The sequence below is a fragment of the Pristis pectinata genome, chromosome 2 (assembly GCF_009764475.1).
Source record: "Pristis pectinata isolate sPriPec2 chromosome 2, sPriPec2.1.pri, whole genome shotgun sequence".
Classification (NCBI taxonomy): Eukaryota; Metazoa; Chordata; class Chondrichthyes; order Rhinopristiformes; family Pristidae; genus Pristis; species Pristis pectinata.
The window spans coordinates 85,022,713-85,048,590 of NC_067406.1; the positions used below are offsets into that span (position 1 = coordinate 85,022,713).

The 25,878-nt window shown below is 39.8% G+C and overlaps 1 protein-coding gene across 1 annotated transcript in view; it reads right to left on the reverse strand.

Annotated features, from left to right (window-relative positions):
* The window catches only part of shroom3 (shroom family member 3), a 354,478-nt gene extending 332,441 nt beyond the window's left edge, over window positions 1-22,037 (reverse strand). The window contains exon 1 of the mRNA XM_052042990.1: window positions 21,067-22,037. Coding sequence (XP_051898950.1) covers window positions 21,067-21,216 — 150 coding nt within the window. The 5' untranslated portion in view covers window positions 21,217-22,037. The remainder of the gene's footprint in view (window positions 1-21,066) is intronic.
* Between the last annotated feature and the right edge of the window lie 3,841 nt (window positions 22,038-25,878).

Sequence of the window (25,878 nt, forward strand, 5' to 3'; positions counted from 1 at the left end):
TCAATTGTAACGTTTTGCTGGGGAAGAAACAAGAGAACACATTCCATTCTTTCCAATATATAATTAAGTCCTTAGTCTTACGCAGACCCTTCAGAGTAAGGATGCACAGACTCTAGATTCTCAGGAGGTTCCCAAATGCTCCTTCTCCACTTTGAGCAGTTACAGGCCAAAGATTCCCAGCAGTCAATGGGGAAGATGAATTTCCCCAATGACTGCAAGGAAGCTTTGAACACATTGTTTGAACCTTTTTCATATAATGATATTACGGCAACTTCTATTTATGAAGGCTACATATCTCAATTCCATCTGTGTAAATTGTATATACAAATATTGGAATGAAGCTGAACAGCAGAAATCCTTTTATCTGCAGTACTATAAATTTGGACAATAGAACCATAGAACACTACAGCACAGAAAACAGGCCATTCAGCCCTTCTAGTCTGTGCCAAAACATTATTTCGCTAGCCCCATTTACCTGCACCCAGTCCATAACCCTCCAGACCTCTCCTGTCCATGTATCTATCCAATTTATTCTTAAAACTTAAGAGCGAGCCCACATTTACTACATCAGATGGCAGCCCGTTCCACACTCCCACCACTCTGAGTGAAGAAGTTCCCCCTAAACCTTTCCCCTTTCACCCTAAAGCCATGTGCTCTCATACTTATCTCTCCTAATCAAGGTGGAAAGAGCCTACTTGCATCAACTCTGTCTATGCCCCTCATAATTTTGTAAACTTCTATCAAATCTCCCCTCATTCTTCCACCCGCCAAGGAATAAAGTCCTAACCCATTCAATCTTTCCCTGTAACTCAGCTCCTGAAGACCCAGCAACATTCTAGTAAATCTCCTCTGCACTCTTTCAATCTTACTGATATCCCTCCTATAGTTAGGTGACCAGAACTGCACACAATACTCCAAATTTGGCCTCACCAATGACTTATACAACCTCACCATAACATCCCAACTCCTATACTCAATACTTTGATTTATGAATGCTAGGATGCCAAAAGCCTTTTTTTTTACAACCCTGTCTACCTGCGACACCACTTTCAGGGAATTAGGTATCTGAACTCCCAGATCCCTTTGTTCCTCCGCACTCCTCAGTGCCCTATCATTTACTGTGTATGTCCTACCTTGATTTGTCCTTCCAAAATGCAACACCTCACACTTGTCTGTATTAAATTCCATCTGCCTTTTTCTGGCCCATTCTTCCAGTTGGTTCAGATCCCTCTGCAAGCTTTGAAAGCCTTCCTTGCTGTCCACTACGCCTCCAATATTAGTGTCATCAGCAAACTTGCTGATCCAATTTACCACATTATCATCTAGATCATTGATATAGACAACAAACAACAATGGCCCCAGCACAGATCCCTGAGGAACACCACTAGTCACAGGCCTCCAGATACACAAATATCAGAATAGTCTAATTCCAGCCAACAGTTACATTTGATTTAGTCACAAGGAAACTCAACAAGCTAATTCTGCAAATCTTCCCCACATCCTTTGATACAAGGGAAATGCAAAGACAATTTCTTGCCTTCCTTTGAAATGCATCTTTTTATAGTTTAAACATGGCAGTTACCTTGACGGCTGCCTTTCTAATATACACTATGCAGCTCACTCAAAAGCACGCACAGGAAGGAAAAGGAAGAATAAATTAAGAGGAAAATTAAAAACAAAAATATGTTGTGTTGCAACACCAACTTTGGTATTCCTAGATCACAATCAGGCTTTTCCTGTACACGCCGCAGCTTTTCTCTGTATTTTTCCTGCAGCTCCTTCATTTTCCTGTGTATTTCCTGTACACACCCATAAATGAAAGCACACCAAAAAAAGTCCGGAAACACAGAAATTGTTTTGCTTGTTGCTTCACGGTGAAGAAATAAGTGATCGAAATGCAGAATATTAGAGTCTTGAATTGCAATTAAAAATATTTTTAAGTGACTGCAAAGGAAAGGTTTTATAAGATGACAAAATTAAAGAGGAACTGACTAATGAAGAAGATAGGTCAGGACCAGGGGTTTCCAAAGCAAAGGCTTAGACAACACTGAAGGGAAAGGGTAGAGGAAAAGGTTCCAGTCTGGGATGCCCCAGAGAAATCACATCTCTCAAAAATAGTTTGCGTTCAAAGAAAAAGGTAAAGAAACAAAGAAAATACAGAATAATAGGGTTTAAGCAAGTCAGATAGCAAAAAGAGCAAATTTGCCTTGTTTAGAATTTGGAATTGGTTTATTATCATCACTTGTACCAAGGTACAGTGAAACTTGTCTTGCATACAATTCATATAGATCAATTCATTACACAGTGCATTGAGGTAGTACAAGGTAAAACAATAACAGAATACAGAGTAAGGTATCATAGCTACAGAGAAAAGTGCAGTGCAGGGACATAATAAGGTGCAAGGTCATAAAGTAGATTGAGAGGTCAAGAGTCCATCTTATTGTACTAGGGAACTGTCCAATAGTCTTATAACAGGGAGATAGAAGCTGTCCTTGAGCCTGGTGGTATGTGGTTTCAGGTTTTCCTATCTTCTGCCCAATGGGAGAGGGAAGAAAGAGAATGTCCGGGGTGGGTGGGGTCTTTGATTACGCTGGCTGCTTTACCAAAGCAGCAAGTCCATGAAGGGGAGGCTGGTTTCTGTGATGTGATCAGCTGTGTCCACAACTCTCTTCAGTTTCTCGAGCAGTTGCCAAACCAAGTGCATCCATATAGTATGTATTCTCTGGTGCATCAATAAAAGTTGGTGAGTGTCAAAGGGAACATGCCAAATTTCTTTAGCTGCATGAGGAAGTAGAGGCACTGGTGAGCTTTCTCGGCTGTGGCATTTACATGGTTGGACCAGGACAGGCTAATGGTGATATTCATGCCTAGGAACTTGAAGCTCTCAACCTCAGCACTGTTGATGTAGACAGGAGCATGTGCACTGCCCCCTTCCTGAAGTCAATGACCAGCACTTTTGTTTTGAGGCAAAGGTTTTTGTCATGACACCATGTCACTAAGCTCTCTCTCTCTTTCCTATACTCCGACTCATTGTTATTTGAGATATGGCCCACTACTGTGGTATCATCAGCAACCTCGTAGATGGAGTTAGAGCAGAATCTGGCCATGCAGTCATGTGTGTAGGGAGTAGAGTAGAGGGGGCTGAGGACTCAGCCTTGTGGGTCAGTGTTGAGAAGGCAGACAAGAAATTAGAGAAATTCAAGGTGGCTTAAGCATGGACACAAGCCATTTTTTTAAAATTTAGAAACAGACAAGGTCAATTTGTTGATTCATCCAAAAGATACAACTTTGTACTCCCAGGACATTCAATGTAATATTCAGAAAGGATAATTAAGGATATTTCAAGAAACAGATATTTTTGAAGCAACCTGCAATACTGGAGAATTGGTCAAGAAAATAGGCCTATGGAAACCAAAATAAATGTGGCTTTGAAAAGATGAGCAACTGCAGAGCAAATAGCTGACAGCAAAAACTTAATACAGGATTTGATCATAATCCAAGCCTCATCTTCACTTAAGCCACATGGAAAATATGGGAAGATAGTTTGTTGCTCCCTCAAACTCACTCAACACTTCTCCATGTGTCTCAGGAAAGAGAATATGGAGGTTATGCTCCTAAACTTGGATGACTAGCATCACATCGTTCCAATCAAGTGCTGAAGAGGATGACAACTTATCCAAAGATCAGGAATCCAGGAGAATTCATTTAATGCACTCTGCAGCACAGACTGTTTCTTTATAAATGTATCACAACTTATGTCCTGACAGTCATCTTCTCAGTAGATGCAGAGGCTCGCCACCAACCTGCACCTTCTGACAATAAAGATTCAGTGAGATCCTGGACCACTCTCCATGTTTTGCAGCCTCCTATCAACGAATGCAGATATTGCTGATGAAATTCTCCATCGTCTTCAACATCAGCACAGCCTTTAGTTGATTGAGATAAAGAATATTTAAAGATCCAGACCCGATACAAAACTCATGGTCGACTGGGCAGCACTGATCCTTGCTCGCCTTTAGGCTTCAGAGACTCAGACTACCTACAGCAGGCACCTCAAAAGGTATCTAGAAAGGTACCAACAACACTATCTCCACAAAACCCTCCAAAATCTAGTGGCAGGATAAACAAACCAACATCATCATCCTCTCCCAGGCTAACATTCCCAACACTGAGGTCCTAATTATAGTCACTTGGCTACAATGGGCAGGCTACAGTTACACACCTGACATCAGATTCCTGCAACAAACATTTTATTCCAAGTCGTCATGGGAAGAGAGATCACCAGGAGGACAGAGATAAAGATCCAAGGATGTACTCTAACTTTCCTTGAAATATTGCAACATCGTACCTGACTCCTGGAAATCTCTGGCCCATGACCAATGTGGAAAAGGAGCATTTGGAATGGTATTGAGAACCTCTGCATCAGGAGAGTCTATGCATCAGGAACATTCAGAAGGAGTGCACCAGCTTACAAACTGGACATCTGCTCATCCCATCTGTGGGCTCCATACTGGTTACATCAGCCACCTCAGAACACACAATACTGGTGCATGTCATCCTCGATGCTGAGGGACTGCCTAATGTGCAGAGGAAGAGCTGCATTAGCTACAGAGGCATTTGCCAAAAGCATGTGTTCAGGGCCAAGTATCTCTGGTTGAATGCAGATTTCATAACATGTTCCCAAACCTTGGTCAGTAACATCCACTTACACTTCTTTTAGCTAAGTAGTCATCCAGATATGACTGCACCCTGCCACCAACCAGTCTTACTTCCTTTGGCACTGAAACAAAATTTCAGCCATCGGGAGAGTGGGGGTAGCAGAGGAAATGGCCCTTAGCCCTTCCTTAATACTCACTTTTCCATAATCTTTTCTTTGCCTTTCTTCATAAGGAACAGAAGCAGAAGCTGGTCATACAGCAATTCAATAAGATCTCAGCTGAGATACCACTTCAGCCAATATCCTATCCAACTTAAATATCACTTGATTTTGTTAGAGTCCAAAAATCTATCAATTTCAGCCTTGAATACCCTCAGCAGTGGAGTATCTACAGCCTTCTGGGATTAGAGGATTCCAAAGATTAACAACCCTTTGAGAAGAATTTGCGATGGCCTCCCCTCATCTCTAGTTCTAGACCATCCAGCCAGATAAATAGTTGCAGACTGAACCAGTCTCAATGAGATCACATCTCTTTCCTTTAAACTCCAGAAAGTGCAAGTCAATCCTTCTTAATCTCTAATTGTAAGCCTCCACTTTCCAAGAGTCAACATATTTAAGTTTCTTTGCACAGTCATGATACAAGGATCAAAATTCCACCTAGTACTCCTGATGAGAATTCAGCAAATCCCTGCACAACTGCAGTTAGGCTTCCTCATTCTCAGATCCCACTCTTGAAAATTAAGGCCCTTACACAATTTACCTTCCAAACTGCTTGCCATACCTGGATGTTTACTTTGCATTCCTTATGAAAGGACATGTAGATTTCTCATTAGACTAATCTATTTGCTATTCTTGATTCCGAAATGACAGAAAAATCACATCTCCCCACATTATCCTCAATTTATTGTTCATTTTATTTGCCAATACCATTTTGCAAACACTTGATATCGACCCAAGTTTGTACAGTGAGCAAACCTAGATATATTACAGTCAATCCCTTCTTCAAAATCATTCATTACAGCTGGTAAAACTAATATCTTAAAGAGTCTCATGGCTAGAACCTAGAGATGCAATCCTCTTTCTGAAAAATAAAACAGAGCTGTAAGATGCATGATCCTTATCTGAAGATTGTGGATTCCAGTCCCATTCCAGAGATTTGAGCACAAAGCCTATTGCTGACACTTCAAGGGTTGACCTACACTGCTGGACGCAGGCTGCTTCAGAAAAGACTAAAGCGTCATCTGCCCTCTCGGGGTCTTTGAAATGTTAGCTATTTCTCTTTCTGCAGATGCTACCTGACCTGGGGAATGTTTCCAGCATTTTATTTTTATCTCAGGATTTCCAGCATCTGTAATTTTCTGATTTTCATTCAAAAGTACTACATCAGCTGAGGTAGTTACGGCATCCCAAATTTGTGAGAGAATCTAAATATATGAAACTATTGCTTATATACACAATTTAACAAACAATCTTTTTGAAAAATTCATTTTAAAAGATCCTCAAAGCATTTGCAAATACTCCAGTTATCTCCTGCCCCTCGCCTTCAGCATATTGAAATGCAAATCCTGTTCTTGTGGCTTTTCTACTCTGGCACTTACAGGAGGTATACAAAGGATTACTCGACTCTCCTGCCTTAATTGTTCTTCCCCAACTCCATGTGCAATTACAGATTTGAGTGACAAAATTATAAACTAAAGCCACCACCACTTTTCCAACCGGTCCCCCCCCCCCCCCAAAAAAAAATCAACATATTGCATTCTTAGGTTCATCTTAATCTATTTGCACATTAAGGATGATCCAACCAGGTGGTGGCAGCTGCCAGCAACTCTCACAGCAAAATAGAAACTATCAAATGAATTGTTTGGAATGCTGCAACTACATCTTTGGGATTGCAATGCTGGGGAAGTCAGCATGGAATATTTGAAATTATTAGCAGCAGATACTTAAAATTATTTGCTGTTGAAAGTGAACCAGAATTATTAGCTGCAATCTCAAAAGCATGGCTTTGTTACAGCAATGCTAACATTAAAAACTAAACTCTTTAACTGAATAACATGGCAACACCATCAGCACTTATAGGTGAGAAGGGTTACGAGACTAAAACTGATATTGGGGGTAGGGTGGGAGGGTGATGGAAAATTCCTCCAGAAGCATTAGCTTAAACTCAGAATTAATGTCCTGAAATCTTGAAAAACAATGAAAGAGATCATCAATTTGATAACGAGGGGGAGAATTGTTATTACCATAATGTGAGAAAGAATGCACAAGAGCATGAACTGTGCATCTTCCCACATCTAAAGGGGTAATAACCATCTTAAATGTTTGTTTTACTAATAAGGATAAACAAGCAACACTGGGATTTATAGCTGTGTTTTGGAAACATCGCACAGTAGTATATTTTACACAGAAGAATTTTTTTAATTGACTGAACAGTTTCTATTTTGTAGTAATATGGGACAATTTGCACGTGCTAGAAAGATAAGGAAAGCAACATAGTTAGATGCCGAAACTGATCATTAAAAGATGTTTTACAAATATTTATAAGGGGAAAAAGTAATAAAAACTTTTTATTCATTCATTTTTTTTGGGATCTGGGTGTTGCTGGCATATATTCACCAAACCTAATTGCCCTTGAAAAGGGATGGTGAGCAACCTTCTTGAACTGCTGTAGTCTTTCTGGTGAAGGTACTCCCAGTGCTGTTAGGGAGGGAATTCCAGGATTTAGACCCAGCAACAATGAAGGACCAGTGAAACATTTCCAATTCAGGACGATATTCAACTTAAGGGAAACTGAAAAGTGTTGGTATTCCGATCACCCATCGCCCTTGTTCTTGATGGCAACAGTTGCTGTAAGAGGAGCCAGGCCAAGTAACTGCAATCCATTTGTAGATACATTGCTATGGTGCTTTTCATGTTTCTAGGTTTCCAAAGTCATACCATGGTGCATAAAGTACCATTAAAATATAGTCACTATTTTAGGAAGTGCAGCAGCTAATTTTGTGCACAGCAAGGTTATAGTGACTAGATTTTCTATTTTAGTGATATTGAGTGTGGAGTAAAAATTGACCAATACACCATGATAAATGTCCTGTGCTCATCCAGGAATAGTGGTCAGGTAACATTTTACAATCAAACCACGAAAGCAGATGGGTTGATGGTTTCATGTCCCATTTGAAATTCAGCATATCTAATACAGCAGAAGGGCTTCAACACTAAACTGATGCATCAGCTCAATTGCATTTTGATGGGAAAGTTAGATGTGCTTCTATCATCTTCCATCCAAAAAGAGATCTCCAATGACTTTGGCAGGTGATGTGCAGGATCATTTTAAGGAAGTTAAATGGGGTTAGAGCTTTATCTGTGTAAGAGGGAGTAGTTCCATAAGGGTTTTCCCATTCATCAACAGTAATTTCAATGTGAAGCAGAGAAACCCTTCACTATTTTGCAGTTTCTGGGTTTTCATAGGTTTCCAAAATTAGAACAAAGAAACAGAGCCAAATACAGTACCAGCTTCCAATGTCATATAGACTAGTACGGCAGTATGTTGAGCACATAGGAGGTCTAAATACAGATATCTGGGACAATCTGCAAGTTCAGCCTCCTTGTGATGGAAGGAAATTTCCAGACAAGTCCATATACATTATGGAGGTCTGAAATTCAATTCCCTGTTTGAGTAATTGGTGTTTGATGCAGAAAGAAAGGATAATACAAATATCCTCATCCAGGTATGACAAGGTTATAAGGAGAAGGAAAAAAAAGTGTGTGTGTGTGTGTGTGTTTGTGTTCCACATCAGGTTAATTCAGTTGTGATGTTCTTGAAAATGAAAGTTCATCAATACTTATGGGGGTTGTGGGGGGGGGGGGGGTGCTGAAATTAGCAGAAAGCAGTTGTTAACCATATTACAGGAACAAAAGCCAAATACAATAGAACAGACAAAGTTGTTCAGCGGAGGGCAAGAGATAAGAAACTGCTGGAATAATTGTTGTTAAATTTTCACACCAGTGAGGCACTTATCCATGTGGAAATTTATCAAGCGACACCATCTTGGGCGAGATCTCACCTGCTCAAATGGACCAATTTATGATAGATTAAGAAGTTTCATGTAGACAGCACAAGACAAAGGGAAGTCAACTCCTATTTCGTGAATACTTAAGAGATGAATCCCAGTGACAAAGATACAAAAACTAGCATAGATGGAAACACTAATGATGTAATATGGGTGTTGGCAGAAGGTTGAAACTTTTATGAATCATTCACATTATTTCTATTTTGTAATAACATAATTGTCGGCAATGCCAACTCCAATTTGTGGCCTAGGTTTGATGGTGGCAATGACAACAAAACCACCTGCATTCAGAATTATTACTGTGAAAGAAACAGTACTTTTGAAATTTCTACACATGCACAGCTCAAATCCATAATCTTACATTTGCTGCCAATGAGTCAGCTTTTCTCCACAGGCTATGCAAAAGAACTATGGGGAAAAAAAATCACTTGAATATGAATTTGATATTTACAATTAGTTTCATTGCAAAATACCCTGAAAATATGCTTTGTTGCATGAAATTTGAGTTTAAAAAAATGGTGTTATCAGCCACATATGTAGTTCAACAATCTATTTGATTTAAAAATCAAATTTGCATCATAATCCCCTCAAACAAATATTTCAAGATGTAATGATTTCTATTTTTATTACAAACTGCACATTTTTCTTCCTTTTTTTTGTGCAAGAATATTTTCAGTATGGTTGGATACTCAGCCAGCACAGAACTGAAGAATTCATCTTTTTCTTGAAGATGGACTAATTGCAGCAGGTTAAGTTGCACATAATGTTTGTGGATACAATCAATGGCTTCTGGTAATGCCAAATGGATGAATGATACGTCATTACTAAAGGATCACTTAGCATGAGAGTTCACAAAATGAACCATAGAGTAATTAACAAAACTGCAATTCCCAGCATGGAGATTGCTCATTTCTTTAAAAAAAACTTGTGTAGCAAGTGACCACATCTCTCCAGCACACAAATGGTTTAAGGTGTCAGGCAAGTTCTTCCCACCCCAAGGAAAGTTAAAACCTTGAACTAATGCCTGCCAACAAAATGAGGTCAGTAAAGGGAAGTCTGTGCCACGAAGGTTACGGGATCATTACCGGCGCCTTCCTTTGAGGTCAGCAAGTGGAGTCAAAGCTTTGCCATTGACTGCAAATTCTGAGCTAATAACTTAAATATTAATGATAAAAATTATATAGATTTGTCTATTATGGAATTCTTTTACTGTTGGTTATTTCGTACTTGTTTTAATGGATGTAGATATATGAACAAAGATTATGGACTTTACATCCATTAAAACAAGTACGAAATAACCAACAATAAAAGAATCCCAAAATCCCCATATATATATTATTTTGCAACTTTCCATGACCAAGTTGGATTTGAAATCTCTGCTAAATGCAGGGATCCATAATACTGTATTTCAAATTATTTTAGTTATTTGTGCTTTATTTTAATCTCTTTAAAATTAGGGCACTTAAGAGGCCATCTCAAATGTTCAAAAATTAAGGAGCATTGAGAATCCCACCGTGGGGGATTGTCTGTTAATGGAGGAACAGCTGTGAACAATTTATCTTCATGCTTTTCATTCACATGTTGGTCACTTACAGCGAGTTAAATATGAACCTGGAATACATCAAGTTATAAAAAGAATGTAGCCTGCACTTAAAAAAACAAATCTACTGCAAGTAACAAATGCTGATGTTTAAATAACCAGTTTTGTAATCTACTATCCAGGAGAGAGGAGAACAGTGAAAAGGTATTTTTTAAAACAAAGATTTCTTCAACAGGTGTGTACATTTAATAATCTGTAAACCTTGTGGTTGATCCACTTATTGAACAGTTTAATTCTGGTTTTCCAGAGTGAAGATCCTTTCAAAAATCATGTATTAATCGAAGCCTGAGTGACGTCCAAGAGGCAAAGATACAGTGACTAGGAAAAATCCCACTTCCTCTAGGTGAAGAATAAATAGCTGGGGTGGGGAGATTTAAGGTATTATGTAGAACAATTAGGCAAGATTTTAGAAAAACCTTTCACATCCATAAAGTGGAGGAGACTGGAATTCACTACTTGAAAGGGTAGTTGAGGCAGATATCTTCATCACATTTAAAAAGTACCTGATTGAACACTTGACAATCTTTAGTGTTGTAGGTTACAGGACAGAATCTGTAAAGTGGTGATAGTCTGACTGGTTTTGTATCAGCTAGCAATGGACACAATGGGCTGAGTGGCCTCCTTCAGGATATAAACTTCTATGATTCCATGATGTATAAAACTGCAGTCACTGAAATCAATCTTCATTATGAAATCTCACACATCTAACTTTTTAAGAAATCTATGTTGAGTCTCATGAGCAAAAGCACTTAAGAGTTTCTGCAAACAAAGTAACATAGGACTGTTATTTTCAATTATCTGGTTTGGCATACACTACTAATCAATGATTTTGTTACTTAATGACACTGCTTCTCCACTTAGAGCGCTTCCTACATATAGGTTTTTCTACTGTTATAACAACACTCAAAATCATTATGGTGATAAAGTAATTAAGGTGAAGCTATCACCAGTGATGGGAAGGTCGAAACCAAGGGACACAGGTTCATGGTAAGTGGCCAAAGATCCAGAGCTGAGATGAGAATTCATTTTAATACATAGTAATTATAATAGTCCATGAAAAATTATGTTGCAAATAAATTCAATAATAATTTTCAAAAGGGTTGCAGAGAGTAATGCACACAACCTGTCCATCATGGGCAAGCCCTCCACACCATTGACAGCATCTACAGGAGGCACTGCCTCAAGAAGGCAGAGTCTATCGTCAAGGATCCCCACCATCCAATTCACGCCTTCTTCTCGTAGCTACCAGCAGGCAGGAGGTAAAGAAACCCGAAGCCTACACCACAAGGTTCAGGAACAGTGTGTTGTTGTCTGAATCTACATTCCTGTGATGCTGCTGCAAGCAAGTTTTTCATTATACCTATATCTCACCCTACTTGTGCATATGACAAACTCGACTTGACAAAAGGGAATAGGATAAATAGCTGACTGAGGAAAATTTGCAGGGCTCAAGGAAAATGTAAGCAAGTGGGAATAATTGGGCAACTTTGTTTACTGCCAGGATAGACAGCGAGATAAATAGCATCTACTTCTGTGTTCCATGGTTCAATGGTAATGGGTTGTAATAGTACAGGAATCAATTAATATTGCAACCTTTAGGTCAAAATATGTAGTGAAAGCTTAAACAGTACATGCAGAAATTGACTTTAAGACATTCAGGTACATGCTATCATGGAAACAACAGATCCATCTGAAGACTGGAAAATATAAAATGTGCACTGCTTTTAACAGAGAATTATTTTAAAAAATTAATGCAAGTCCTTTCAGATTCCTCTCAACTGTTAAGATACAGTAGTTGCATTAACTCTTGTTACATTCTGACTGAAACTGACCAAAGGACTTTCTCAAAGACCACACTTGTATTTGATTTTATTCAGGAAGATTTCAATTGAGATTGATCACAAGAAAAAATTTCCACTTGTTTTCCTAACACCTCTGCCTGCTGTGACAATGTACCACCATCAAACTTCCTAACTCCTTCCTTAACTTTGCTTTCAAGTCTTTGCCCCTTCCAAGTCTTACTTTTCTTCTTCCTTATGTTGTTCACAAATCCACACCACTGGGACACCCAGTCAATTCCTTGTACTATTCTAGTACCTGCTTGGAAGTTAAGAACAACATAGCTGCCTCTTCTGGCTGACCAATCACTCCCACCAGCATCCAATGCCAGACCCTCCATTCTCATCTCCATTTGTGCAAACATCTTTTGGACTTATTTTATTCTCAAACTACCATTGCAAAAGCCATCAAGTTCCCATCTCATCTCCTCCAGACTACTTTTCCACTGCAAATACATCTCCATGACCCTGACTAGATTTATACCCTCACTAAATCCATCTCTTGGACCCTCCACAGCCATTGCTGAATATGTTACTTCCTTTTCCTAATGTACCTTTCCTTGCCAACTATTTGAAATTATCACACACCTCTCCCAAAATCCCCATGGGTCTTTACAATCTTGTTCTGCTGCACTTGGATTTTCCTTTGTTCAATGTAGGAAAGTGCCTCATGCACATTGGGCAGCATCTATGCTGATGCTATCAACATTCTCTCTCTCCCTCCATCACTATCTTGTCATCACCAGGTCTGTAGGCGGATCCTAAGTTGTAGAAGATCCAGATCAGTCTCCAGTTAAATGCTGGGAAAACTGAAGTCATTTCATTTAGCTCATGATAAAGATTCCATGTCTATACCTCAGTTATCACCCTTCTCTTGTTCTTCCCAAACTAGTGTGGTAAATCAGTGTATTGCATGACTCAAAAGAGATTCAACCAAATAACTCTGTCAGTCTCCAGGATTGCACATCTCAGCTCCACAACATCACCTCACCCTCAGCTCTTCCTTGATCCACATTAATGACTAAACCCTCACTTTGCAAACCACCATCTTAACCAAATTCTAAGCTCTTGCCTACATTTGCCAATTGTTTGAAATTCTGTCACACACATCATGCCATCACCTGCCCTGCTGACTCCAATACTTCAACTTCAAAACCATTGCTTTTAATTACAAGTATCTCCATGATCTTGCTCCACCCAACTTCTACACCAGTTTCTAACCTATATATTCCCCATTGCTCAAATAATACTGGAGCCTTCTGCTGTTTAAATCCTAACACTGGGTACCAACTCCCTAAATCTCAACCTATCCATTTCCCTTTCCTCCATAAAAAGCCTTCTCAAAACCACTCTTTTCAATCCTAATTTTGGTTCAGTCCCTTGCTTCGTCAATAACCATTTAACTTGTTCTTGATGAGATGGACTCCATTAAAACACTTCTTCATTATGCTGAAGATACCATAGTGAACAAGGACCTTAACACGAGATAATATCCCAAGTATTACACAGGAGCATTATATGATAAATCACGAGTAGTTATGAGGCTGGTGACTATGTTGTTTTGTTTCAAGCTATGAAGCTTGAAACAAAACAAAAAAATTAATTTAGAAAATACTCAATACCCTTTTACTTATTTCATGGTTGAAACCTTTACTATTTTTCCAATCAGCAAATTATAGCTTGCAAATCCTTTGTATCGGCAGAAGTTTCACAGGAATGTTCAGGTACAGTAAAATTCACCATGCAGATTTTGTTAACTTTTACATGCCTGCCATTATAGGAAATATTTTTTCACTTTTGTCCAATACTCTCAAGTTCAGCTAGCTTTTAAAAATTTTTATTAAAAAAAGTAGAAACTAAGTGAAAGCAAAGCTCTCTAGTGGCCCCACCATATAGGCTCACCACCCACCCTCTATCCGTCCATCTCTTTGCTTTACCAGCAAACATACTTACTTCTACAGCTCAGTGGTGCCAATTGACCTTAAAGGTTTGCTGCCAAAGTCACCTTCTGAGGTGCAGCAGGCCATGTGTGACATCTAGGCCTCAACAGGGAACCCAGAGGCCCTGTCCCCAGGGAGCCTTGAATGGCCTACTGATAGGTTCCTGTTATCAATAGAGTTTGAACAGCTTTTAAATGCCTCAGGTAATCAGAATCATTTAAAGACAGCTCAGATAGGTTTAATATGACAAACAAAATACTACAGTCAACTAAATATAAATTAAGCTAATAGAAATTAATTATAACCAAGCCATTTACCTTTTTAAAACAAGGTGGGAAGCCCCAAATGATTTTGTGCTACTTACAATATGTCAGACATAGCTAGCATAAAGCTAAGGACATAATGCATCTGAACACAGAGACAAGCCCAGCAACAACATCAAGCACATGGGCTCGTCTCCAACTTGTGTTTCAATGCACAAGTCAGAGACAAGCAGACCTCCAGGAAGGACATCACCAGTGGTTGTCCATGGAACCACTGGCTAGAGGGAAGTATGCTTCAGCCTGATAATCTACTCTTGTATCAAACTTCCAACTTGCCTTTGGGAGAATGCAGTTACAGGTTCACTGGAATGTTACTGGGGTGGCAGTGGTTAAATAATAAGGTAAGACTGGGAGTAGATTCCTTGGATTAAATAAAGGGACAATTTGACTGAGCTCTTCGTGTTTTGAAAGAAATTAAAAGGGTGGATAGAAAAGAAACATTTTCGTTGGTAAATTATGGAATCTTAAAAATAAGCAGGCCCTCTGAAGAGCAAAAATTCAATATTGTTTTCCCCCAAGCACAGGACAGATGAATTAAGGAACTCTGGCAAAAATGTGGTAAGTAATTTCAATATGCAGTCAATAGAAATTTGCTAACCAAGGGTATAAAAGAGTATGGACCCAAGGTAACTGGTTGGTCTTAAGCTACAGATCAGGTATGATCTTACTGAATTCCAGGACCGATCAAGACATTGAATGGCTTTCTCCTATTCTTATGTTGCTATGACAACAAATTAACTAGAACACCTAAGCAGGGCCAGTGTAAGCCTTCCCATGAAGATAGCTCCTCAAGTGCATATTAAAGATCAGAACTGACATCAAGACACAATCTCATTCAGTTAGCTATTAGAGAGTGTTCTAAAAGAATGGAAGTGTTACAGTGTAACAATGTAGATAAATATTAGAAGTTGAAGAACAAAGATAATTAACATGTAATCCGGATCTCTAGATCATCATTAGTATTTCATACACAAACCCACCAGATAACACACAAGTAACCAGCTGAAACTTAACAAATGCCATGTGGTGGAAATCTGATCAAGAATCCACTCAGAACATTATTCCATCTCTTTGAAATGCATCTGCCTTGTGATGACAGCATTTTTGTTTTCTTTCCAGTTTAAAGTTAGACTTGCCATAAAGCATAACACCAATACATTTGAGGTCAATTCATTTGGCAAAACAGAAGCTTTTTAAAGATTATGAAGTTTTAACCTGACCTTTCACGAGTGAAGTTGCATCTTCATGAAATTTCTTGAAGGTAAGAAATTAGTCAGTAAATAAAATATTTGCTCACATTGAATTCAGTTACACAGCATTATTGTTGCTTAAGCTCACTTGAATTATAGTCAAATTCTATATTAAGCAATTTATGCCCAAATATTTATTTTAAATGTACATTCAACATATTATTCAAGGGGTCACAAGTGAATTCACCTCCCTCCACACCCCAGGGCTATTAATTTTCCATTACAAAATTATTTCTATGCAACTCAGAGCAAGTCAATATATTTGATAAAAGGATCTCTATTTTGGCAATGGATGGTTTCTTTTCTCTTGAGTAAAGGCAGCTAAAGGGTGACCTAACTGAACTCTTTAAAATTAGGGAAGGTTTTAATAGAATAGATTCAGAAAGAAAGTTCCCACGTGAAGTACAACAAGAGTCCATCATAAGAGAGCCATTAAGAGATCCAACATGTAATTCAGAAGAAAATGTCTTCAGCCAAAGAGTGGTCAGAATGTGGAAATCATTACCATAGGGAGTGGTTGAAGCAAATAATAGATATAGTAAGAGGCAGCTGAGCAAGCACACAAGTGGGAAGGGATTACAAGTTAACACTGACATATTTAAATGAGGAAAGACCGGAGGAGGAATCTTTAGTGGAACATAAACACCAGTACAGACTGGTTGGGCCAAATGGCCTGTTTCTATGCTCTATATCCTATGCAATCCTGATTTGTGTACTTGACAATGCTTGATGCAATGTGTGAAATCGTGGCCAATTTAAAGACTACCTGAATTTCAGCAAGTGTAAAAATCCACCTAAAATGTTCATAAGGAGAAGTCATAGTGAACTACAGTAACCATGAGTTGGAGACTAAACAATCTAGCATATTATTTGGAGTTTAATTCACTATGTTCAATTTGTGAGCCCCAAGTGTCAAAATAGGCTAATTGAGAACATCCACACAAAATGATTCAATTCCATACTTGTTTGTAGAGATTATAAATAAAAGTTTTAATTATGTGGCTTGCTGTTGGTCTGTACTTTATCCAACATTTCTAAAAGGTTTTGCACATGGCTAGTTACCTGGAGAAACAAGTTTTACTATTTGTACAATGTGAACATGAGTTTTAAAAATATAAACCCATTAACAAGCTTCCCACATTAGTTATTAATACAAATCTGAACTACAAGGCAAAGTCTCTAAACCTTGCCATTACTTGAATGGGTTTATGTAGCATTTCCTCCTAATTCCAATACTGAATACTATCCAATTAAATAATTTGCTTTCAAAACATCTTTTTTCATACAAGATCTTAAAATAAAATTGGCTCGCTAGGATGTCTGGAATAGTTCTTTAAAATGATTCCCCTTTTACAGTTTAAACAAACTAGGCTGTCTATGCTACACATGCTTTCTTGGCATTTCTTTGCCTATCCTGGACCACAGCCAGAATTTCAGCTACATTCCGCATGTTCACTTCCCAGCTTCCATGAGACTGCTTCTTAAACATGGACCTTGATATCATTTTGGATGGAAGCCTCTTGCACTTTCTTTTCTTCTCCTTTTAAGAAAAGTTTTTCACTGGGCAAGTAAAAAATGTGCTCATTGGCATGAATGACTAATTTCAGACAACATTCAGAGGTTGTAAATTTGTATGTTATGAAAAAGACTGCGTTAGGGTCAGATTTTTACAAACTTACTAAAGGGAGACAGACTCTTTTTGGCTCTGTTGTTCATTCCAGAGCTTTTTAATTCTAATCTTTGAATGTAAGATACACCATGTTGCTTTACTCAAATGTGACCCATTATACCCTTTAAAGTAAGGAAGGAAAAGAAAGACTTGCGTTTATACTATGTATTTCAGGACATGACAAAATGCCTTGGACCCGCTGAAGTAGTTCAGCTACTGTTGTAAAATTATATCATTACCATCTTTCAGAGGAGAAATTAAACTGACACTCCATCTGCTCTCTCACATGACTATCAAAGATCCCATTGCACTATTTTTGAGAACAGGAGTTTTACCCCCATCATCAGACAGAAGATACAAAAGCTCGAAAGCACGTACCACCAGACTCAAGGACAGCTTCTATCCCGCCTTTATCAGACTTTTGAACAGGCCTCTCATATGCTAAATGATTAATTCTTGATCTCCCAATCTATTTCGTCATGGCCCTTGCACTTTGTTTGTTTACCTGCACTGCACTCTCTCTATAGGCAACACTATATTCTGCTTTCTGTTCTCTTTTTACTACCTCAATGTACTTATGTATGGCATGATCTGCCTGAATGGCAAGCAAAAGTTTTCCACTGTGTCTCAGTACACGTGAAGATAATAAACCAATATCAATAACAGCTGGCCAACATTTATACCTTAATCAACATCACAAACAGATTATCTGGTCAGGATGGCATGGCTGTTGTGGACAAATTGGCTCTTCCTTCTCTCCAACAGTGGCCACATTTCAACAGCACTGGCCTTAAAAGCTCTGATATAAATGTGTTTTTTTTTAATATCACAGTAGACTGCAGTTGTTGGAATCTGAAGCAAAAAAACTGCTGGAAGAACTCAGCTGGTCAAGCAACACCTGTGGAGGCAAAGGGATGGTTGATGTTTCAGTTCAAGACCAAGCATTAGTGTCCTGAAACGTTGACAGTCCTGTTGCCTCCACAGAAGCTGCTTGACCCGCTGAGTTCCTCCAGCAGTTTATTTTTGGCTCCAAGTTTTTTTTTCTTTCATTGTGGGCCACCTTTCGCTGCTGGAAGCCCACAGTAAAAAATGATTTGACCACAGCAGGGATACACGACAAAAGAAATTCATCTCGTCTCCACTGAATTTTCCACCAGTGATAACTAACAACAAAAAAAAAAAGTGGAAACCTTAGTTTGATTTTTTTTCTGTCCATGTCAGGAGCACTGAAGCCACTGTACAAGGCCTTGACAACTAAATGTAACACAGCCAGAACCAGTGATTTTGAGCTTAAGATCAAAATAGATGCTCATGTTGAAATACATCAAAAGGAAGAAGAACTGGAAAATGGTACAGGCCAGGGTGAGGGGTTAAAATAATATTTCTTTAGAAAATATTACTTGACCTAAGTTTTCTGCAATTCTACACAAGTTAAAGTATCCAAATCTTTAAACTCTAATTTACTGTACTCAAAAGGAAATATAATTGCCTAATTTCAAATTCACAAGTTTCCCCAGTACTCAATAACCACCCACCCTGATACACACACTTCTACTGCTCAAAATTGATCTTAATGGCCATTCTCCCTTTTGTTCATTTCCCTCTGTTTGGTCTAGCGACCACTCTCTCCAAATTTACATCATTCTATAATAGGACATTACTATGTGGAAGCGAACAAATGCCTTCAAAGATGAGGATCCAAGCAGCAGAAATCTAATGACAAGTGATTAGCAGATTCACAAGTCACCTTAGCTGTGCACAGCAATAAGGAAAGAGAATTAGACAATTTAACAAACACAGGCTTCCATTTTGCACTGTCATAACTGCTAATTTGGACTGTACTTTGGTCACTTTTTCCCTTCTCGGTCTTTGAAATGAATTGTTTAGACCCACGATTGACATAAAGATAGATGAGTTTTCTTGAGCCATAGGGGTAACATTGCAAGGGATGATGTCATGCTCATTTGGGAGGAGAGCCAAAGCTTTCCAAATGGAAAGAACCGTTGCTTTATAACAACTTTGATGGAAATTATCAAACCAGAGCTTAATGATAATTAGTTTATTATTTTTTCCAGTGCTGGTGTCCATGGATGTGCCATAAATAGTTCATCTCCTAAAGCAAGTTACCATGAAGCAATTAGCTCCAAACATGGATTATCACAGCCTGATAAATAAAGGGATTTAAAGGTAGCACAATTTCCTTATGCATCGGTGATTAGTCCATTCCATTTTTAATGAATAGCAATATAGTAGTTCTATGTTTATAAATAAAGAGCCACTGTATTAAATTAATAAATATTGACAGAAATACCAAAGCCAAATGCCAAACTTCAGGTTCATGCAGGAAACTTGCTCATTAACACCTTCAACCCTCTCTCTTTACCAAAGATCTTTTATGATTCCTTCCTGTTCCTCCCCTTTCTGAATCTGTTGACAGTCCAGTCTCTGCTATTCAAGTGGGTGTATTTTAGGTATCAGCCAGATATTGCCTATTGTGAAGATGTATACTTTGTGGGAAGACATAGAACTGAAGGAAGGAAAGTTGGGAAGGGGGGGGGGGGTGGAATGGTAACATGGGGACTGTAGTCTTGGCCTGCTGATATCCCTTGAAAAATCAGCCAGTTAGGTTCTTTTCCAAATGCACAGAGGCTACCTCTAAGGTTCAATTAAGCAAGGTACATCTTTTAACTGGGAATAAGATTTTTCTAGTTTCTAACGTAATTCATACATAGAGACAAAGTTACTTCATAATGCAGAGTGACAGTGAAATTATAATGCTCAGCTTTATTGTTACATGCATAAAATAAAACTAAGATCAAACTCACTGGGCACCATAATCAGATTGCTGTCTGTCAATCTCGCTTCCATTACAGAAAGCTCTTGCAAAGTATCCTCAGGTGAGTAATCTGTTTGTACAGTTATGACTGAGATACTAAAGCAACCAGGGATGACAGGTAGCCTGATAGATTTCCCCTCTTAATCAGAAACTTAATTCTGCACCTACCCTCGACTGTACTGACTCAAAAGGTGAAAACAGAATGGGAAGTCATGAAAGTATCGCATTTCTCAATCGACTGAGCTAACAAACAACAGATTGAAGTAATAATCTATTCAGACAACCACTGTCCAATGCATTCTACAATGTAGTCAGCAAAATGCTATTGCTCAGTAATACAGGTATTTAAAATAATGCTGTTATTTCTGCATTTTCGTCACCTGACCTGTAAAGTGACCCCGAGCAGAGGTTCGGGAGCCACAATGTGCTGGTATGCGAGTGCATCCAAGTGATGCAGCTCCCAGTGGCAATACACACACACACACACACGCGGCGTGTTTGCCATTAAAAGAGCGGGTTGTTGTGGAAACCGGATCCCTTGTACTCATTAATTCAGCACAGAAGTTCCATCTCCCTTCCTTGCTCTTTATTCCGAAGGAAAGACGCGCTCTAGCGAGGATAAACCAATCTCATTCATTTTGCCCTTTTATACATATACTGTAATGTAAGGCCCGCCAACAAATTTGACAGAGTATTTAAACGAAATCCAACTCAGCCAAAATGTTTGAAAATTTGGTTTCAACCATACCACGGCCAAATTAAAGGATCAGTGCAGATTCCCGTGCATTAAACATCATTCAAATGACTGAAAATACACAGAAAGGAGGCTGCATAAAAGAAAGTGGGATGTATGTTTCTCTTTCCTCAAATGTGTGAATGGCCTTACCTTCGAAATGATCAACGGCTCCCCATGTTCAAGGCCACCTTTCAACGTGAATCCCCACGGCGCGCCTCCCCGCAGAAACACTTCCACACTCACACAATTGTGCCTTCCCTTCTGCTTTTCGGCTCTCGCTCTGTACACATTGGAGTGCATCCTTCCCTCCACTTTATAGACTCAGGTGACAATCAGAGAAATGCAGTTACTGTTCTCAGTAAAATCTGCCGGTGAGCGAATAAAATCTCGACCCGGGCGATTTGCAGGACCCCCGTTCCAGCCAGAGAGTGGGCTTCAGTCAAAACCATTCCTCTGACCACTTCAGCATCATCACGTTGGCAAATTCCAGGATGCTCGCAGACACTTCCACAATATCTTCTCTCCCTATCTACTTGGACAAAGTTAATGCACTGATTACTCCTTTTGAAATAAAAAGGTGGGCTTTAACAACGAAAGACAACCAGCAGCTGCCGGGGCCGGGCTACATAAACTTTTCACTCTTGACTGCCTCGCCTCCATTCACGTTGCTAATGACAATGGGGCTTCTGGTGGAGGTAGAAGGCGCTTTGCTGTCACCGCTCCTGACGTTCTCCAGTCTTGCTGTCAAATAAAATGGGACGGGTGGGAGGTATTGCAGTCACCTGCGCCCTTTCTTCCCTCCGCCCCAGCCACCTCCCTTTCCCCCTCCAAAATAAAAATCCCACTAATTAAAAGGTTGGTGTTGAGGACGGGTGCAGTCTGTGGGCAGGTCGCTGCAAGTTCGCTCTGTGGCTGGGGAGTTGGGGCTGGCGGCGCATCCCTGGACTCAGTGCCCCGCTCCTTCGCCGCAGCGCCTCCCCCTCTGGCTGTTCCTGGGCTGCAGCTTGCCAACAGCGCCTCTCTCAGCCCTTCTTCCTTCCTTCCCCGGGAGCGCCGCTCCGCAGCTGCAGCGCCCTCTTGCTCTGTCAGACCCAGCGCCTCTGCCGCCTGCAGCAACCCGCCCAGCGGCCGCTCCACCGGCCGGGAAGTTTGGCCGCACACCCGCCGCATGCGCTCTGGGCTTTGTCCCGCCCACTGCCGCAAGGACCACAAGGGGCGCTGTCAATCAAAGCCAGGCACCCAACAGGAGATCAGGCGAGGGCAGACAGCACCAAATGAGCTGTGTACCTGCTTCGTTGACCAATTAATAGTGGCAATTTTATACATTTGCACTTTAAAAAAAAGTGCTGGACTTACCTGCAAAAGGTAAACACGTTGCCCCTTAAATATTCTATCGGTGTACAGGTAATTGGGATTTTCTCTGCTTCCTTGAATCTGAAGAACAGGAACAGAAGTACTTTTGGTTGTAGTGTTGGGCAGACAAAAGTGCAAAGTCTCACAACTGATAAGGAATCCAAACTGTCATCTGGGAGTTTTTGCTGGAGCCTTGTCAGAAGTGATGGGATGGAATCTACTTGGGTGAAATTGGGGACTTGTGTTCTAAAAAGTGATTGAAAATAGTTGTAGTTCAAGTTTCTGTTGAAATTTGTTCGATGGACACAAAATTAAAATCTTTCTCAACAGACAAAATCAGGAAGCATCATGGAACATACTTGATTTTTTTTGCACTGAAAACTATTCCTTGACCTATTTTGGTGCCAAACTGATGCCTTTTTGTTGGTCCAGCTGAAAATAGTCAACTGCAAAACCATAAATTATTGGTATTGGTTTATTATTATTGTCGCAGGTACCAAGATACAGTGAAAAGCTTTTGTTTTGTATGCCATTCAGACAGATCATGCCATACATAATTACATTGAGGTAGTAAAAAGAAAACTGAATGCAGAATACAGTGTTGCAGTTACAGAGAAAGTGCGGTGCAGGTAGACAAATAAAGTGCAAGGTCCACGATGAGGTAGATTGGGAGAACAAGAGTTCATCTTTTAACACAGGAGATGTCTGTTCTAGAGTCTGAAAACAGTGGGATAGCTGTCCTTCAGTCTGGCGGTTCGTGCTCTTAGGCTTTTGTATTTTCTGCCTGACGGGAGAGGGGAGAAGAGAGAATGACTGGGGTGGGAGGGGTCATTGATTATGTTAGCTGCTTTCCTGAGGCAGCTGGAAATGTAGACAGAGGCAGTGGAGGGGAGGTTGGTGTGTGTGATGGAATGGGCTGCGTTCAGAACTCTCTGCAATTTCTTGTTGTCTTGGGTAGAGCAGTTGCCATACCAAGCTGTGATCCATCCAAATAGGATGCTTTCTGTGGTGCATCTATAAAAGTCGGTCAGTCATCAGGGACATGGCGGATTTCCTTAGTCTTCTGAGGAAGTAGGGGCATTGGTGTGCTTTTTTGGGCATAGCATCCACGTGGCTGGACCAGGACAAATTGTTGGTGATATTTACATCTAGGAACTTGAAGATCCCAACCATCTCCACCTTAGCACCACTGATACAGACAGAGGTGTGTACTCCACCCCGCACCGGTGTTGAGGGGAATCGTGGAGGAAGTGTTGTTGCCTATCGTTACTGAATGTGGTCTATTGGTCAGAAAGTCAAGGATCCAGGTACAAAGGAGGGTGCAGAGTCCTAGGTCTCAGAGTTTGGAGATGAGTTTGTTTGGGATTATGGTATTGAATGTGGAGCTGTAGTCAATAAATAGGAGTTTGACATAGGTGTCTTTGTTATCCAGATGCTCCAGAGGTGAATGTCGAGCCAGGGAGATGGACTTGTTCTGACGGTAGATGAATTGCAGTGGGTTGAGATTGTCTGGGAGGCTGGAGTTGAGGTGTACATGACCACTGCCTCAAAGCATTTCATGATGATGGATGTCAGAGCCACTGGGCAATAGTCATGAAGGGATGTTATCTTATTTTTTTTGGCACCAGAGTATTTTTAAAAGTGTCAGCCCGCCACCTGTAAATAAATATTTAAGTTACTGAAAATGCTTTTAGAAAGCTATACTGAGCTATTTTGCACATTAATCAGTGTACATTATCAATCAGGTAAATTAAAAAGCTGTACCATCCCAAAGTGCCTTTGCGTATAACAAAATGAATGCAAATTAAGGAGGCTTCATGAACAATGCAATCAGCACTGTCTCATAATTTGAACCTGTGTGCATATCTTGTTTTGTGGGCTGGACTTGTCAGACATATTGAATCTGGGCAGCATTAATGCTTGAAAGTGAATAAATCCATAAGATGATAGAATATATCAAAGTAAGGGTGATGACCAAGATTACAAATGAAATTTATGAAGGATCATCTTGTGTATATCCATATATATACAGCTCATTTTTAAGAGCTTGGTAACACATTGGTTTGGTACATTAAATCAAGAAAGAAAGGAATTTAAGCTGGGCAACCACAGAACCTGAATCTCTGTTGTTGGAGGTAACCATAGACTGGTCCTTGTATTGTATGTATGTTAATTGTGTCTTATCAGCACCATGCCTGAAAATTCTGTGGATCTTGCAGCAGGCAGACACAAGCTGCTTCATTTTCTGAGGAGTTGGACAATGTGCAATCATCAGTGAACATGCGCATTTCTGACCTTAATTATGGAGAGGTCATGGAAGAAGTAGCCAGCAATGGTTGGGCCTCAGATACTGCCATGAGGACATCTTGTAGTGATATCCAGGACCTGGAATGATTGGCCAACATCTTCCTTTGTGCGAGGTTTGATTGGAGACAGTTTTCCCACTGATTCCTATTGACTTAATTTTACCAGTGCTCCTTGATACTTCAAATGGTCAAATTCTGCCTTGATCTGGATCAGAGACAAGGCTCTCACTTCATCTCTGGAACTCCGCTCTTTTGACGTTGTTTGCATCAAGACTGGGTGATCCTGATGAAATCCAAACTGAGCAGGTTTTCAGTAGGTTATTTTTTGATAGCAGCTTTAATGTGACTTCCATCACTTTGCTGATGATTGAGAAGAGACTGATGGGCAATAATTAGATGGCTCAGATTTGCTTTGCTTTTTATGGACATGAAATGCCTTGGCAATTTTCTACATTGCTGGGTAGATGAAAGTCGTGCAACTGTTCTGCAAACATCTGGCTCGAACTGTAACTAGTTCTAGAGTACAGGTCTTCAGTACCACAGATAAGATGTAGTCTGGTCCCATAGCCTTTATATATCCAGTAGTCTCAATGGTTTTTTGATAACAGGTGGAGTAAAACAAATGGCTGAAGACTGGTAAGAATCTGAGGAGGAGGAAAGGATGAATCATCCATTCAGCATTTTAGGCTGAAGATTGTTGAGGAGTGAATAATGTCCATTAATTCCATTCAAAAACATAAGTGGTCAACTTGTAGTTTATCATTATTCAAAAGAGGATTTGGAAATTTTAAGCCCCCAAAATGTTCAAAACACATTGGAACAAATAAATTGGCAACATCAATAAAACTAGTTGCCGAAATAATTTGAATAAGTTTCTCTGTTGACGACCTAGGCATACTACATATATACTGAGAATGTACTTTCTTCAGGACAAAGGGAACTCTGGTTCATCCACAACAGTACTCCCAAAAACAGAAACCAAAAATATCTTAAGTAAAAAAAGAACCTTTCATTTAAAAATAATGTCAAGCAAGTTTATCAGGCGAGTCTTCACCCCTCTAAAGCCATTGGTTATCTCCTACTTTTGATTTTGATGATTAACTCGAGGTATTGATTCCTGGTTAGATGTTGTCCCACACACAAGACAGACACTCCCAAGGTGGCGGTAAAGTCATGTAGAATTGGGAGGATGTGGACCTGGGAGTTGGCATTGATTCCAGACTCCATGAAGTCTCCTGGCATCAGGCCAAAGATGAGAAAACTTGCTGCTGATTGTCACTGACCACCTTCCCTCTTCTATGTT